This window comes from Chlorocebus sabaeus, chromosome 2, assembly GCF_047675955.1.
Source record: "Chlorocebus sabaeus isolate Y175 chromosome 2, mChlSab1.0.hap1, whole genome shotgun sequence".
NCBI lineage: Eukaryota > Metazoa > Chordata > Mammalia > Primates > Cercopithecidae > Chlorocebus > Chlorocebus sabaeus.
Window position 1 is genome coordinate 68632319 of NC_132905.1, and position 16888 is coordinate 68649206.

The window sequence follows — 16888 nt, forward strand, 5'->3', positions numbered from 1 at the left end:
TGGTGGCAGGCACCTGTAGTCCCAGCTACTCAGGAGGCTGAGGGAGAATAATGGCATGAATCTAGGAGGTGGAGCTTGCAGTGGGCCGAGATCACGTCACTGCACTCCATCCTGGGTGACACAGCGAGACTCCATCTCAAAAAAAAAAAAAAAAAAAGCATGAATGGTGTGAATAAAAAGAACATGAATGAAGGGAAAATTTCTTATTTGTTAATTTGCCTTTCCTAGATTACTTTGTCCCCTTTCCCTTTTGTCCTTTTCCTCCTTCCCTCCAAATCCTAGATTACTCTGTTGGACTATACCACTAATATGGGCAGCTCTAAGAGGAATTCTCTTCAACTAGAAGGTGTTAAAAGATACAGAAAGGAAATACAAGCATGTTGTTATTTACCAGTTCAAAATTCTGAGAATTATTTTTAATTCTGTCAATAATTTATATTCTATTAATATGATGCTACTAATATCCTTTAATGCAGCCAGTTAAAATCTATTTAATTTGTACTGACTCTCCGAAAAATCATGTTCCTTTTCCTTAGCTTTAAGATTTTTCTTCATTTGGGAGAGTAAGTGGGGAAGAAAGGGGGATTTCTATGACTGAGAAAGGGTGAAACAGCCTCTAGCAGATAATTACCTTATTATACAAATACAGACTGTTCTCAGCTGACAGTGTTTTGATTTAGGATTTTTAAAATGTTATGATGCGTTTATTGGATATTAAGTGCATTTTTGACTTACAGTGGGTATATTGGGATGTAGCCCATCGTAAAGATGAGCATCATCTGTATATTTTGATGCTTTTTAGCTCTAAAGACTATTAAATATGAACATACTTGATAAACTACTTAATCTAGCTGGGGGTGGTGGCTCACACCTATAATCCCAGGGATTCAGGAGGCCAAGACAGGAGGATCACATGAGGCCAAGAGTTCAAAAATAGCTTAGGCAACATAGCAAGACCCTGTCCCTACAAAAAAATTTAAAAAAATTAGCCAGGCATGGTGGCATGTACCTGTAGTCCTACTACTTGGGAGGCTAGGGCAGGAGGATTGCTTGAACCCAGGAGTTGAAGGCTGCAGTGGGCTGTGATCACGCCACTACACTCTATCCTAGGCAATGGAGTGAGACCCTGTCTGGGGAAAAAAAAAAAAAAGAAACTGACTTAATCTTCCAGTTCATGTCTTATTATATATGTACCTCTGTGTTTTCAGATTCCTAATTCTGGCAACATACCCTATAGCTGTAGAAAATAGTGCTCTGTGTCAACAGACCAGCCTTGGATCACCTTCTCCTCAAAATGTTCACATTTTAATTTTATTAAATATATAGGTCTCTTCGTTTAGACTGCTATATCCCATATTGGGTTAGATGAGAAAAAGTATAATTTAAATTGACTTTCTCCCTTTAAATTCAGTAATTGTTTGAATTGCTTAACTCATTTCAGAGAATAGATATTTATTTGCTTTTCTTTTTCTTTTTCCCTGATTTGTTTGTGTTGATCACATACAGAACAGTACAATTGCCTGATTTCCTGTCCTTTACAGCCCGAGTGATTGATGTATCTAATGGGAAAGTTCATGTTGCTGAAAGCTGTTTGGAAGAAACAGGTGGCCTGGGAGTAGACATTGTCCTAGATGCTGGAGGTAGGTACCTTACGAAATTAGTAGCCTGTGTAGTTTTTTTAGTTTGATGAATTTAAGAAAAAAATTTAGGGCATAATTATTAATGCACTTATTAAACTGGATGTTGAGTTTTGGGTTTTGTTTTTAACTAAAGACTTTTTAATTTAAATTGGAACTTCCACTTTATTCTCAGTGTAAGTACTGTATGTAAGAGAGAACATGCTTATCTTTTACAGTGTAGGCCAGGGGTGTCGCTTCCCTGGCCACACTGGAAGAATTGTCTTAGGCCACACACAAAATATATTAACACTAATGATATCTGATGAGCTAAAAAAAATCTCAAAAATGTCTTACAATGTTTTAAGAAAGTTACGAATTTGTGTGGGCCGCATTTAAAGCCATCCTGGGCAGGCTGCGGGTTGGACAAGCTTGGTGTAGACATTAGAGTAACAAATGACATATCGCTACAAGAAATCTAGAAACATGGCCTCCTCGGTGGTTCCCAGATAACACAGCATCATTGCGATGCCTTTTCAGTCCCATCTGCTGTGTGTGGCTGCCTTCTATTGGATAGTTGATGTCTGCAGTCTCTATTTGGAAAATGCCAAAGTTTGTTCCAGTTTCACTTTCTTTAATGTTTTTAGTTTAACCAGTATCTTTTTAACACTTACCCTGAACACACTTAAGTAATAGCATGACTCCTAAAGGATAGGTTTTACAGGCCTGCAAAGTGCTTCTGTTTATACTTTGGTAGAATTTATCTTCTAATTTGAGAATCATGGATGAATATGGTTATGACTATTGTGTGGTTTTTTAAACCAGTATTTTCTAAGATTTGAAAATAGCTCGGGATAATCTGTCAGTGGAAGTAAACACATACTTTATTGCATCATTTTTTCACATGGACATTTCAGTAATTATGTTAAGACTATCCTGAGTCTGAGTTTTTTAACTGGGAATCAATTCATCTCACTATATTAAGCTATCAGTGTTAATTATCAGATTTGGTTATGTGTTACATTACCTTGCCTGGTTTTCAAATGAAGATAGACATTTTATCTTTATTTCTATAATAAATAGATTTACAATAAATTGTAATTAAATGTAGAATAAATTTTATCAGTTTAATGCAAAAAGTAGATTTTATGGTATCAGAATACATTGTGTGTTGCTTTTTCTAAGAAAAATGTTTCCTCATTCGTACATTAAAAAGTAAAGAGAGTGCCGGACACAGTGGTCTGTGCCTGTAGTCCCAACTACTCATGAGGCTGAGGCTGGAGGATTGCTGGAGTCCAGGCCAGCCTGGGCAACATAGTAAGACTTTGTCTCTAAATAAATAAGAACTTGTTTGAAGAATAAATTTTTGTCAGATTATTACAAAATATATTTCTTCTCTCTCTCTCTCTTGTTTTTTTTTTTTAAACTATTCCCTTGCAAGTGAGATTCTATAGTAAAGACGATGAACCAGCTGTAAAACTACAACTACTACCACATAAACATGATATCATCACACTTCTTGGTGTTGGAGGCCACTGGGTAACAACAGAAGAAAACCTTCAGGTATTATCAGAAACCATAAAGCATTACCATTACACCAAAGGGGTATAATTAACAAACAATAAAGTCTAAGTTATTTGAGGCAAAGAGTGTGACTAAATTAGTATAAAATCTGGTCCAAGTGCAGTGGCTCACACCTATAATTCCAGCACTATGGGAGGCCAAGGCGGGTAGATCACTTGAGGCCAGGAGTTCAAGACCAGCCTGGCCAACATGGTGAAACCCTGTCTCTAGAAAAAATACAAAAATTAGCCAGGCATGGTGGCGCAGGCTTATATTCCCAGCTCCTTGGGAGGCTGAGGGCTGAGGCACAAGAATTACTTGAACCTGGGAGGCGGAGGTTGTAGTGAGCTGAGATTGTGCCACTCTACAGCAGCCTGGGTCACAGAGCGAGACTCTGTCTCAAAAAAAAAGAAAATCTGAATCGTAAAGAAATTTACCTTTATTTTTCATTCCATATTTTATATGTAGCTACATATTTTATATGTAGAAATGCGGCCAGGCGCGATGGCTCAAGCCTGTAATCCCAGCACTTTGGGAGGCCGAGACGGGCGAATCACTAGGTCAGGAGATCAAGACCATCCTGGCTAACATGGTGAAACCCCGTCTCTACTAAAAAATACAAAAAACTAGCCAGGTGAGGTGGCGGGCGCCTGTAGTCCCAGCTACTCGGGAGGCTGAGGCAGGAGAATGGTGTAAACCTGGGAGGCGGAGCTTGCAGTGAGCTGAGATCTGGCCACTGCACTCCAGCCTGGACGACAGAGCCAGACTCCGTCTCAAAAAAAAAAAAAAAAAAAAAAAAGAAATGTAGCTTTTTTTAACTTTAGCAATATGTTGGCCAAATTGTTGAAATACTGCCTAGCAGAGACATACTTTCAGCAATGAAGTATAATTTTATTTAGTGATTTAGACATGTGACTTATTTTTTTTTTTTGGAACGAAGTTTCACTCTTGTTGTCCAGGCTGGAGCACAATGGCATGATCTCAGCTCACTGGAAACTCTGCCTCCCGGGTTCAAGCGATTCTCCTGCCTCAGCTTCCTAAGTAGCTAGGATTACAGGCGCCTGCCACCACGCAAGGCTAATTTTTGTGTATTTAGTAGAGACGGGGTTTCACCATGTTGACTAGGCTGGTCTTGAACTTCTGACCTCAGGTGATCCACCTGCCTCGGCCTACCAAAGTGCTGGGATTATAGGCGTGAGACACCACGCCCGGCATGAATTTTTAATAGTATTTCAGATAGCATTTTTTTCTTGGTAACATCGTTGACATATACTTAGTAAAATATTTCCATATAAAATTATCACAATTTCCTAATTATTCAAACTGGAATTACTATACATGTTTATGTATGTTATCTCTCAAGGTTATCTTTTTCAGCATTCTAGTTACATAGTTACATGATGGCTGATATGCAAATACCATAATTCTCACATACCAATCTTCACTGATTTTCCAACACCCTCATGAAGATGGCGAGAAAAGACACACACACACACCCCTCCTACTTCATCACCAGGATTCTAGATCGGCCTTGCATCTGCCATGTACTTATCACCTCGCTGTTTCATCGTTCTGGACCATGAAATATAAAATATTATCATTTACATGTTATTAAATGTTATTTATGTGCATATTTTTGTGATTTGGACATCATTTAATTTGTGTAGAAGTTTTTCTGACTCAAGATACCAATCATCCTGCTGTTAAACTCACAATAATTGATTAGTCTTTGTTTTATTCTATCCAAGTTGGATCCTCCAGATAGCCATTGCCTTTTCCTCAAGGGAGCAACGTTAGCTTTCCTGAATGATGAAGTTTGGAATTTGTCAAATGTACAACAGGGAAAATATCTTTATATCCTTTTTATCGACTGATTTGAGTTTCTGGCTTGAAACCTTGTACTGTACTAAGTTCTTTCATTACGATAATAGGAAATAATAATAGCAGTTAAGTTTCCTTAAGTATGCCAAACAGTGTTCCAAGTGCCTTGCAAGTATTAATTTAAACATTAAAGCAGCCTTTTGAGATGTAAGTACTGTTATCATCCCCATTTCACAGGTGAAGAAACCGAAGCGTAGAGATGTTGATACAGACTCAAGGATGCAGCAAGTGGCGGAACAAGAATCACACTCAGGCAGTCCCTCTCCTTTCTGAATGGAGATAAGCCATAAGATACGTGGAAAATTGTGTTTTTAACCTGACGTTAAGGAAATTACACATCACCTTGAAAGGTTGCACACTTACTCCTATGATGGTGCCATTGCACAGAAACATTTCAGAATACTTTTCTAAATTAAAGAGTTTGTGGAGTGTTTTATAAATATCAATGCTAGTCAATCTTTATCAAATGAAGATGGGTTTGAGTTTTGAAACAGAAGTCATTCAGAGATAAGTCTGGTGTGATTGAAGCCAAATCATTCCAGTTGAGTAAAAATAATAAAAAGTTTGGAATATGCCGGGCGCAGTGGCTCACGCCTGTAATCCCAGCACTTTGGGAGGCCGAGGTAGGCGGATCACGAGGTCAGGAGATCAAGACCATCCTGGCTAACACGGTGAAACCCCGTCTCTACTAAAAATACAAAAAATTAGCCGGGCATGGTGGCGGCGCCTGTAGTCCCAGCTACTTGGGAGGCTGAGGCAGGAGAATGGTGTGAACCCGGGAGGCGGGGCTTGCAGTGAGCCGAGATCGAGCCACTGCACTCCAGCCTGGGAGACAGCGAGACTCCGTCTCAAAAAAAAAAAAAGTTTGGAATATACAAACAATTTCAAAAAGAAAGGTCCAAACCTCTTTAGAGTAGGGTCAACTTAAGAATTCCTTTTATTTCTAAAATGTGTGGCTTAGAGACAGCAGCACTTGCTAAAAGTTTTAATGGATAAAAAAAATAATAAGTTATCATTACTTGATACAGCATACGTGTGTTTCTGAAGAAAGATTTACATAGCCTTACACTTGTCTCTAGTGAATATCATACTTTACATTTCTTAAATGTGCCTAGTCATATATGTGTGATACATATAAAGGCCAGTTCCCTCCGGTAGCAATGACAGAATTTATTCAGAGCTTTAAATAGTTATGTAGGCCGGACGTGGTGGCACGCGCCTGTAGTCCCAGCTACTCATGAGGCTGAGGCAGGAGAATCGCTTGAGCCTGGGAGGCAGAGGTTTCAGTGAGCTGAGATCATGCTGCTGCACTCCAGCCTGGTGACAGAGCGAGACTCCTCTCAAAAAAAAAAAGTTACGTAATTAGTATACTGCATGTATTGAGTTTTAAGGAGTAGATTTCAAAACCCCTTCTTGTAGTGCATGTATGAATTTAAAGTTGTTTCTGATTAAATATTTCCTATTAAATTTGAAAATTAGATTTAACTTTCTAAAAGGATTTTTAATTAATGTCATTTTTTAAAAAGGTACACGGACTAGTGCAGTAGCTCATGCCTGTAATCCCAGCACTTTGGGAGGATGAGGTGGGCGGATCACAAAGTCAGGAAATCGAGACCATCCTGGCTAACATGATGAAACCCCCGTCTCTACTAAAAATACCAAAAAAAAAAAATTAGTCGGGCGAGGTGGCACACGCCTGTAGTCCCAGCTACTCTGGAGGCTAAGGCAGGGGAATTGCTTGAACCTGGGTGGCGGAGGTTGCAGTGAGCTGAGATCGCGCCACTGCACTCTATCCTGGAGACAGTGCGGGACTCCATCTCAAAAAAAAAAAAAAAAAAAAAGTATATATCCAATCCAATAACATTGTAATTATTAGGAATAACATTGTAATTATTAAGAATAACATGGAGTGATGCTACAATGGAGAATACCACGTGGCTATTAAAAGTAACATTAGTTAACATTGGAATACTATGTAGCTATTAGTTTTGAATCTTACATGTTGGAAACTAGACTGACTGCTTTGATGTATATAACTTAATTCTCTCAAACCACCTCTCCCGATAAGAAGACAATTTTAACCTATTTGACAAATCCTTGGACCACGTTGAAACATGACATGTGTATATGAAATACTGTACATTTTCCAGAATCAGAAATATATGCTATGCACACAGGTGAGAATTTTATTAACAGCAGTAGGAAGGGAACTTGCAGGGATGTGAATTAGTAAATTTATATTCTTCAGTTTCCTTTTAAAAATATTTTTAAATGACTTATATTTTCTAATTTGCATTTTCTTTTTCTTTTTCTTTTTTTTGAGACGGAGTCTCGCTCTGTCACCAAGGCTGGAGTGAAGTGGTGCCATTTTGGCTCACTGCAACCTCTGTCTCCCACATTCAAGCAATTCTCCTGTCTCAGCCTCCCAAGTAGCTGAGACTGTAGGCGCATGCCACCATGCCCGGCTAATTTTTGTATTTTTAGTAGAGGTAGGATTTCATCATATTGGTCAGGCTGGTCTCGAACTCTTGACCTCAGGTGATCCACCTGCTTCAGCCTTCCAAAGTGCTGGGATTACAGGTGTGAGCCACTGCGCCCAGCCCTAATTTGCATTTTCTAAAGTCCTGAATCATACTGTAGTCCTCACTTGTGCAAACCCTCCTCATTCAGTTCATACAAGCTAAGTTGCTGCTTGTGATTTAACAGAGACATCTCCTTCCAACTGTGTCATTCTAGGCCATAAATAATTCAGAAGTACTGGCAATTACATAGCATTTTGATCTTAATATTATAATTTCAATTAAATTAGCAAGAGAGATTTTTCTTTGATTTTTACATCATTTTCTGATTCTCTTAGTGACATACAGCCCCCTGTATCTGAGGGTTCCACATCCAGGGATTCAATGAATCAAAGATCAAAAGTATTTGGAGACCGGGGGCAGTGGCTCACGCCTGTAATCCCAACACTTTGGGAGGCTGGGGCAGGAGGACGGCTTCATCTCAGGAGTTCGAGACCAGTCCAGGCAACATAGGGAGACCCTGTCTATACAAAAAAATAAAATAAATTAACCTGGTGTGGCAGTGAATCGCTGTGGTCCTAGCTACTTGGGAGGCTGAGGATCACTAGAGCCTGAGAGGTTAATGCTGCAGTGAGCATGATCATGCCCTCTAGCCTGGGCCACAGAGGGAGACCCTGTTTCAAAAAAAAAAAAAAACTCTGAAAAAGTAATAATACAACAATTAAAAAAAAAAAAAACAGTATAACCACTACCTACATAGTATTTACATTGCATTAGGTATTATAAGTAACATAGAGATGACTAAATGTATAATGCAGCTGTGCCTCGGTTATACGCAAATATGCCTTTTTTTTTTTTTTTTTTTTTTTTTTTGAGACAGGGTCTTGCTTGTTGCCCTGGCTGGAGTGCAGTGCTCATTCCAGCTCACTGTAACCTCAAACCCATGTGCTCAAGGGATCCTCCTGCCTCAGCCTCCCCAGTAGCTGGGGCAATAGGCACATGCCACCATGCCTGGCTAATTTTTTAATTTTTTATAGAGAGCCTTGTTTCCCAACCTGCTGCGCTATTTTCTGTAAAGGACTTGAGTATCTGGAGATTTTGGTCTTCATGGGGGTCCTGGAACCAATCCTTCATGGATGCTGAGGAATGACTGTATATCATACACACACAAAGTTTACTGGCTTCTGCAAACAAATTTTGAGCCTATTACCAAACAGCCTGGTCAACAAATGTACATCTAAAGTAAGATATGTAAGTGCTAAAATTGTTTTTAACTTAAAATACCATATGTAATATAAAAATGAAAACTAGACACTATTTCATTCCCATCCATTGAGATAATAGTGGTGAGCACTTAGGATCAGCACCAGGCTTGAGTTGCTGCTCTTGTCACTTGTTCTTGGAAATTTAGGTTCTGTTACACCACCAACTCTCAAATCACTTCCCTGCTGTAGAGCTAAACTTGACGTCCTCCAGAATTTCTCTAACTTAACATGTTGAATCTCTGAGAGTACAAAACTTGAAACAAGAGAAAGTGATCTGCCTGGCATCCTCTGTTTATTGAATGGTTTTATTTAATTCTCCTTTACATTGCCACCTTAACAATCCTTCCAGCTACGTATCTTAAAGGATGTGATGGAGAAGTTATCAACTGGTGTTTTCAGGTACGCTAAAGTAACCAAATCATTGTTGTTGTTTTTCTATTTTCAAGGAGCTAAGGCAGGCAGTCCCACTTTTGTTTTAGCTCTCGCCATGTGCCTGTTGCCTCCATATTTTATTATTAGGTTGGTGCAAACATAATTGTGGTTTTTGCCGTTGAAAGTAGTGGCAGAAACTGTAATTACTTTTGCACTGACCTTATATTTCATTTAGATAAATAGCTGCTCTTTAATATTTATCAAAGTGTATCTGGTGGCACACCAGTAGGTACTCCCAGAAATAGAAGTGGCTTCTGAGTTTTCCTCACTCCATTATATAGTGTACCTCACCCTTTGCTTTTCCTCATCACCCCTCCCAAAGCAACTTGAAATAACCAATAGCTTGAAGGAAAGAAAACCATGGTATATTTGTTTAAAGTTGAATGTTTATCACTTATAAAAGAAGGAGTAGGCCGGGTGCAGTGGCTCACCCCTGTAATCTCAGCACTTTGGGAGGCTGAAGCAGGTGGATCACCTGAGGTCAGGAGTTCGAGACCAGCCTGGCCAACATGGCAAAACCCTGTCTCTACTAAAAATATAAAAATTAGCGGAGCCTGGTGGCAAGCACCCATAATTCCAGCTACTGGGGAGGCTGGGACAGGAGAATCGCTTGAACCTGGGAGGTGGAGGTTGCAGTGAGCCAAGATCTCACCTTTGCACTCCAGCCTGGGCAACGAGAGAAACTCCGTCTCAAAAAAAAAGAGGTAGTAAATAAAGAAGATAATTTTTTTTCCTTCAAAACTTAACCACTTTTAACATTGGAAACACTAATGGACAAATTTGTTTGAATTACTTAAAGTAATAGATTTGAGGCCGGGTGCAGTGGCTCATGCCTGTAATCCCAGCACTTTGGGAGGCTGAGGTAGGCGGATCACTTGAGGCCAGGAGTTCAAGACCAGCCTGGCCAACATGGTGAAACCCATGGCCAACATGGTGAAACCCATCTCTACTAAAAATACAAAAATTAGCCAGGCTTGATGGTGCATACCTGTAATCCCAGCTACTCAGGAGGCTGAAGTATGAGAATCGCTTGAACCTGGGAGGCAGAGGTTGCAGTGAGCTGAGATCGTGCCACTGCACTCCAGCCTGGGCAACAGAGCCAGAGTCTCTCTCAAAAAATTAATAAAGTAATAGATTTGAGCACTAGCATTTGTCATATACCACCCCATTTGTTCTACTTTAACTTGACCTGACATTTCTAATTTCATTCCTTCTCAGACCTCAGTTGGATGAACCCATTCCACTGTATGAGGCAAAAGTTTCCATGGAAGCTGTTCAGAAAAATCAAGGAAGAAAAAAGCAAGTTGTTCAATTTTAATTTTCTTCTTTCTCAGACCTCAATCGGATGAACGTATTCCAGTATTTGAAGCCAAAATTTTATTTGGAAATTGTTGAGAAAAACCAAGGAAGAGAAAAGCAAGTTGCATTTTTAAGCACGTTTCCCTGCTAAGACAAGATGCTCAGTTGACACATTTGAAAAGTGTTTGAAAAATTCTTGTGCAAATGATCAAGATAATTCTATAATTAACATCTTAAGGGAATTTTCTAAAAGCCTTTTCATTGTTTCTATATATTTTGCCCCTGCTATAAAATTCCTTCCATGAAGAAAACTGCTGCTTTCAGCAAAAGCCACACTACTCTATTGATAAAGCTGTTGCAGGCCTTTGCTATCAAAGTAACGTATTAATTTTCTGTCAACTCCGTTCTCAACACCTTCCTTAAGTCTTTGCTGTCATCATTTAAGCTTTTGAGTATATTTTGAAGTCTTAAAGGACCTAGCCCATAGGCACTTAAATTTTGTGTTTTCAACTATTCATTCACTCCGGCTTTCCCCAGGATCAAAGAAGAGGATCTCATTAACTTGCCAGTGGCCGCTGCCTGGAAGGCTGAGATGACCAGGCACTGGGAACGGTGAAGGGAGGTTGTTGGGAGGCTGCGCTGGCATAGGAAGCGTGCTGACGTCTTATCTGAGTTCTCTATTTGGGGGTTGAGGAAGGTGGCCTAGTCCCCTCTCCTCGCCTATTGAGAGCAGCAGCCACTGCCCTCTCTTAAGTTTGTGGAAGCAGCAGCCCATGGCCGCAGCTCAAGTTTGTTTCCTTTTCATCCAGGCGCCAAACCCTGGGCTGATCACATCCCTGCTGCGGGCTTAAATAGCGTTCAGCTATTTCGGTGCCCCACGGGGTAGTGCACATCAGCGCCCTGGATCGCACGCTTTCCAGAAGCGTCGCTGAACCTGGCGATTGGACTCCTGTCGAGGACCCGGCAGAAGCGCCAGGACAGGCTCACCGCTAGGACAGTGGGTGTTGACGGCCTCCGGGGATCGCGGCCGTGGGCTGGGTCTCGCGGGCTGCCCGCTGCGCATGCTCCGCTAGGAACCGGCGGGGGCGGGCCGGGGCGGAGCCGCGTCGGGGACTGGAGCCAGGCGCGGCGCCACGTCGGGGGCGGGCCCGGCGAACGCGGGAAGGCTCTGCGGGGCGGCCGGCCGGCCGTCCTCAGCCGCCGCGCGTCATGGCCCTGTCGGTTCCCTGCTACTCACCCAGCTTCCGAAAGCCGCCCGAGGTAGTGCGGCTCCGACGGAAAAGGGCCCGGAGCCGTGGAGCTGCCGCCTCCCCGCCCCGTGAGCTGCCGGAGCCGGCGGCCCGCCGAGCCGCCCTGGCGGCGGGACTGCACCTTCGCCCTTTCCCTGCCGCGGGGGGCAGAGGCGGTGGCGGCGGCCCAGCCGCTGCCCGGAGGAACCCTTTCGCCCGCCTAGACAACCGACCGCGGGTCGCCGCGGAGCCCCCCGACGGGCCGGCCCGCGAGCAGCCGGAGGCGCCGGGCCCGGTGAGTATCTTGTAGCCTAGCCGCCAACGGGCTCTGTCATGGGTTGAGCCAGCTGTGAATCGGGGGTGGAAAGTCCTCGCGTTGGAGGCAAGGAAATGGGCGCGAAGACTTCGGCCGCCCGTGGCTTTAGGGTGCCCCGCGCTGGGAGCCGCGGCTCTGGCAAGGCCGGATTTGCGGGAAGAACGCGCCTCCGGCTGTCCCGCTGCGGGCTGTACTCACGGGACGCGTTCCCGAGGAAAGTGAGGGGCCCCTTGGAGGACTTAAAGGTGACTTAGAAGAGAGCTGGAAAAACCCTGAGACCCCCGTCTTGCAAGGACGCTGTTCGATGGGGCAGGTGACAAACCCCGCTTCCCTCGTGATTCAGGGCCTCCCTTCTCTCACGCACTCCAAATTATTGTGGGGATGGGGGATTGGTGAGGATTCGTGGGGTCAGAATTCCCTAGCATTTGTCCTATCCAAAGCCTTTTGGATCTTTCTGTTGGAAACACCGGTCCTTGTTCCCCTCAATTTTGGTACTAAAGTTCAGGCACAAAACTGAAGTGTTGAAACTCATAGATTGGATGGGGTGTGTCTGAATTTGGGTGCACTTGGATTTATTGAGAAGCGTGTATGCCAGGTGAGGCTCTGTACATATTTAACACAAACTTCAGCATCCTTTAAAATTTAAAGGACAATATTTTTAACCTCAGTTTTTAGATTCTAATCAAGAAAATGATTTGCTATGGGAAGAGAAGTTCCCTGAAAGAACAACTGTTACTGAATTACCCCAGGTAATACTTTTTAAATATCATTAGAATGTGTATTTGTATAAACTTTTTTTTCCTAGCTAGGATTTGAGCCAATTTTTAAAACTACATTTATACTTCTCAGAAGCATTTTGCTTGGAAAGTAGTTTTACAGAGGCTTGATCAGGGGTGAAAATACCAGGGGTGAAAATACGACATCAGCCAAGGTAAAGGAGTTGGTTTGATACAGTAATGATGACTGTAAAGATAGCCAGTGCTAAAATAGGCCTAATAGACATGGGGGTTTTCTTTTACCCTCTAACAGTTTTTAATACTCCTCTTTGGGCAGTTGACTTCTCCAGCTCATCACTCAGAGCCAGCTCTCCTGGCCCACCTCCACAGGTTGTTGCATAGCACTGAACCTCGTTGCTCCCCTGCGCTAACATACACACGTTTCCATTCCCCAACCGCTACTGTTGTGCTGTGTAGTTTGATAAATGCGGTTTGTCCTAATGGGAACAGGCTAGAAGAGTTCTCCAAGACCCAGTTTCTCTTGTAAATAAGTGACCTTGTTATGGTCTATCAAAGATAGTTCCCCCTTCTCTGATATTTTTTTGTGATATAAAAGAATCCTTGGCCGGGCATGGTGGTTCATGCCTGTAATCCCAACTCTTTGAGAGACTGAGGCAGGCGAATCACCTGAGGTCAGGAGTTTGAGAACAGCCTGGCCAACATGGCGAAACCCCGCCTCGACTAAAAATACAAAAAAACTAGCCAGGCTTGGTGGCGCATGCCTGTAGTCCCAGCTACTGGGGAGGCCGAGGCATGATAGTCGGTTGAACCCAGGCGGTAGAGGTTGGCACTGAGCCGAGATCACACCACTTCACTCCAGCCTAGGTGACAGAGGGAGACTCTGTCTCAATTTAAAAAAAAAAAAAAAAATTATTGTATCGTGGAGAATGTTGAACTGAAAGGACAGCAGACAGATTGAGGGGAAATATATGAAGTCAGAAAATGTTTCTTAAATATGGGCTTTGTTAGCCCTGGATGCAGAGTTTCAGAGGCTTAAAAGATCCAAAATGTTTAAACACTTGGAATATTTCTACTTCAATACAAACATCTATACTACCATGAAGAACTGTAAAAACTAAAAAGTGAAATCTGCCTGTCCACAACCCCTACCCCCAACAACAACAAATTCCCTCTTCCCACAGATAACCACGGTTAAAAGTTTAGTGTGACTCCTTTCAGACTTTTTTTACAGTGTGTAATATATTTTTCGTGTTATTTATTATACAGTTTATATGATTTTTACTTTTCAGTGATCATGAGTATGTTAGCTGATAAAATCTTTAGGTTGAAGGTTTTTTCTTAATACTCGACTAATTTTTTGCATTCTTTGTTTTCTAAAGACTTCACATGTATCGTTCTCCGAGTCTGATATTCCATCCTCAGAAAATACTGAGTTACCTGTGGACTGGAGTATTAAAACCCGACTCCTTTTCACCTCTTCTCAACCCTTTACCTGGGCAGATCATTTGAAAGCACAGGAAGAAGCTCAAGGTCTTGTCCAGCATTGTAGGGCAACAGAAGTTACTCTGCCTAAAAGTATACAGGTAACTCTGAAATAAAATAGTTATGTGTTAAAGTAACAAATTAAGTGTGAAATGATCTCCTTTGCAAAATAGCAGAGATACTGCCTTCCATTAAGTTTTTCTTTAGAAATTTAAAGATACAAAGACTTAGGAAATTTTGTCTTTCCCAAATGGTGCTTATGGTGCTTTCATACTTTTTTTTTTTTAAAGTCAGATTGAGTAATTGCTCATAAATTTAGAGACTTGTACTGCAAATTAATCAGTGTTGCAGGCAAGAATTGTTAAATTATTTTTCTCTAAGGCTTTTTGAGAAAGAAAATAGAAGTGAAAAGCAATTGAGTGGGATTGCAAGGGTTGATGGATTTACTGATTTTCTTACCTGTATAAGGAAAATTTTATAAATTTTGGGGAGTTTGTGAGTTCTAGAATAGTTTTAGCGAAATACATTTTGATTGTTTTAAAGCGTCAACTCAAAACTGGGAGGCTGGGCACAATAGCCCATGCCCGTAATCTCAGCACTTTGGGAGGCTGAGGTGGGAGGATTGCTTGAGACCAGCCTGAGCAATGTAGTGAGACCCCGTCTCTACAAAAAAAGAAAATGGCTGAGCATGGTGGTGGGTGCCTGTAGTCCCAGCGACTTGGGAGGCTGAGATGGGAGGATTGTTTAAGCCCAGGAGGTCAGGGCTGCAGTGAGCTGTGATTGCGCCACTGTACTCTAGCCACAGTGACAGAGTGAGACTGTATCTTAAAAAAATTTTTTTGAAGTCTCAAACTAGGTTAAAAAAGGATTACCCTGAAAGAGGTCTTGGTATATTATACATCATTTCAATAAATAGATTAGGATGATTTGTGATTTGCCATATCAGTGTTTACTGGCTACTTTTAAAACAGCATTTTGGAGAGAGGGCTGGACATAGTGTTACCTATACGCACATGTCCACCCCATTCCTCATGATAAAAAAGGTAGTGAATTGTCCTTAAGAATGGTAGAAACAGGCAGATGTTCCCATCTATGTTTAAATGTTCTGATACTGTGGTTTAACATTATATCTGGCCCAAATAAGGATAAATTGTGTTTTCATTCCTATAACAGTTATAAATGCTTTCCTATAGAAAGCAGTAAAGATTCTTAGACCTAAGTGTTTGGTATATATTATCTTCAGAAAAATTCTGTATTTCTCAATGGGCAAAAACTCTCCACTGTCACCTTTGGATTTAGGATCCCAAACTCTCCACTGAGCTCCGTTGTGCCTTCCAGCAGAGCCTTATCTATTGGCTCCACCCTGCTTTGTCTTGGCTACCACTGTTCCCTCGTATTGGAGCTGATAGAAAAATGGCTGGAAAGACAAGTCCTTGGTCAAATGATGCAACCCTGCAGCATGTTTTAATGAGTGACTGGTAAGATTAGTAAGAAAAATTTGTGTAATTCAATAGTGAATTTTTATTTTAGCAGTATTCTCTATCATATTTGTGACTGGATACGTTAATGGCAGAAGGGTATCTAGATCCTTGTGAATTTTATCTGAACCTGTTAATAACCAACACGTAAACTGTTTACTTTTTTGTTGTTGTTTTTTAGCTGTTATTCATTCTTTACCCAGTTGTGGTAGAATATATGTAAGTGTTGGTTAAATATATACAGACCGACAGGCCGGGCGCGGTGGCTCACGCCTGTAATCCCAACACTTTAGGAGGCCGAGGCAGGCAGATCATGAGGTCAGGAGATTGAGACCATCCTGGCTAACACGGTGAAACCCCGTCTCTACTAAAAATACAAAAAAAATTAGCCGGGCATGGTGGCAGGTGCCTGTAGTCCCAGCTACTCAGGAGGCTGAGGCAGGAGAATGGCGTGAACCCGGGAAGCGGAGCTTGCAGTGAGCTGAGATCACGCCACTGCACTCCAGATCGCCCCACTGCCAGCCTGGGTGACAGAGCGAAACTCTGTCTCAAAAAAAAAAAAAAAAAAAATACACACACACCCCTAATTCCTTAATGCTACTTCTTGTCAGTCTCTACTTCTTTTTTTATCAGCAGCTCAGAGAAAGTCAGCAAGCAATTCTTTTTTTTTTTTTTTTTTTTTGAGACAGAGTCTTGCTCTGTCGCCCGGGCTGGAGTGCAGTGGCCGGATCTCAGCTCACTGCAAGCTCCGCCTCCCGGGTTTACGCCATTCTCCTGCCTCAGCCTCCCGAGTAGCGGGGACTACAGGCGCCCGCCACCTCGCCCGGCTAGTTTTTTGTGTTTTTAGTAGAGACGGGGTTTCACCGTGTTAGCCAGGATGGTCTCGATCTCCTGACCTCGTGATCCGCCCGTCTCGGCCTCCCAAAGTGCTGGGATTACAGGCTTGAGCCACCGCGCCCGGCCAGCAAGCAATTCTTAATTAAGTTTTGTTTAAAGACAAAGTAAGTGTTTAAGTGGTATACACTGTTAAAGTATTGAGAAGTCATCAGCGAGTCCTCATAACCAATTTCA

General features: G+C 42.1%; 2 protein-coding genes across 11 annotated transcripts in view; both read left to right on the plus strand.

Moving 5' to 3' along the window:
- CRYZL1 (crystallin zeta like 1) overlaps positions 1-10955 on the plus strand; it is a 51636-nt gene extending 40681 nt beyond the window's left edge. For 2 of the 8 annotated variants that reach the window (XM_007964467.3, XM_037990819.2), the window contains 5 exons: positions 1542-1640; positions 3058-3179; positions 4928-5033; positions 9198-9243; positions 10495-10955. In XM_007964467.3, the coding sequence (XP_007962658.1) occupies positions 1542-1640; positions 3058-3179; positions 4928-5033; positions 9198-9243; positions 10495-10594 (473 nt within the window). In that variant the 3' untranslated portion in view covers positions 10595-10955. Of the gene's footprint in view, positions 1-1541; positions 1641-3057; positions 3180-4542; positions 4811-4927; positions 5034-5151; positions 5519-9176; positions 9244-10494 lie in introns of those variants that run through there. The other 6 variants (XR_012090518.1, XM_007964478.3, XM_007964495.3 and 3 more) reach the window with 6 other exon arrangements.
- A 644-nt stretch (positions 10956-11599) lies between these two features.
- DONSON (DNA replication fork stabilization factor DONSON) overlaps positions 11600-16888 on the plus strand; it is a 30791-nt gene continuing 25502 nt past the window's right edge. For 2 of the 3 annotated variants that reach the window (XM_037990817.2, XM_007964449.3), the window contains exons 1-4: positions 11600-12099; positions 12789-12869; positions 14237-14440; positions 15639-15817. In XM_037990817.2, the coding sequence (XP_037846745.1) occupies positions 11785-12099; positions 12789-12869; positions 14237-14440; positions 15639-15817 (779 nt within the window). In that variant the 5' untranslated portion in view covers positions 11600-11784. The remainder of the gene's footprint in view (positions 12100-12788; positions 12870-14236; positions 14441-15638; positions 15818-16888) is intronic. The other variant, XM_007964446.3, reaches the window with a different exon arrangement.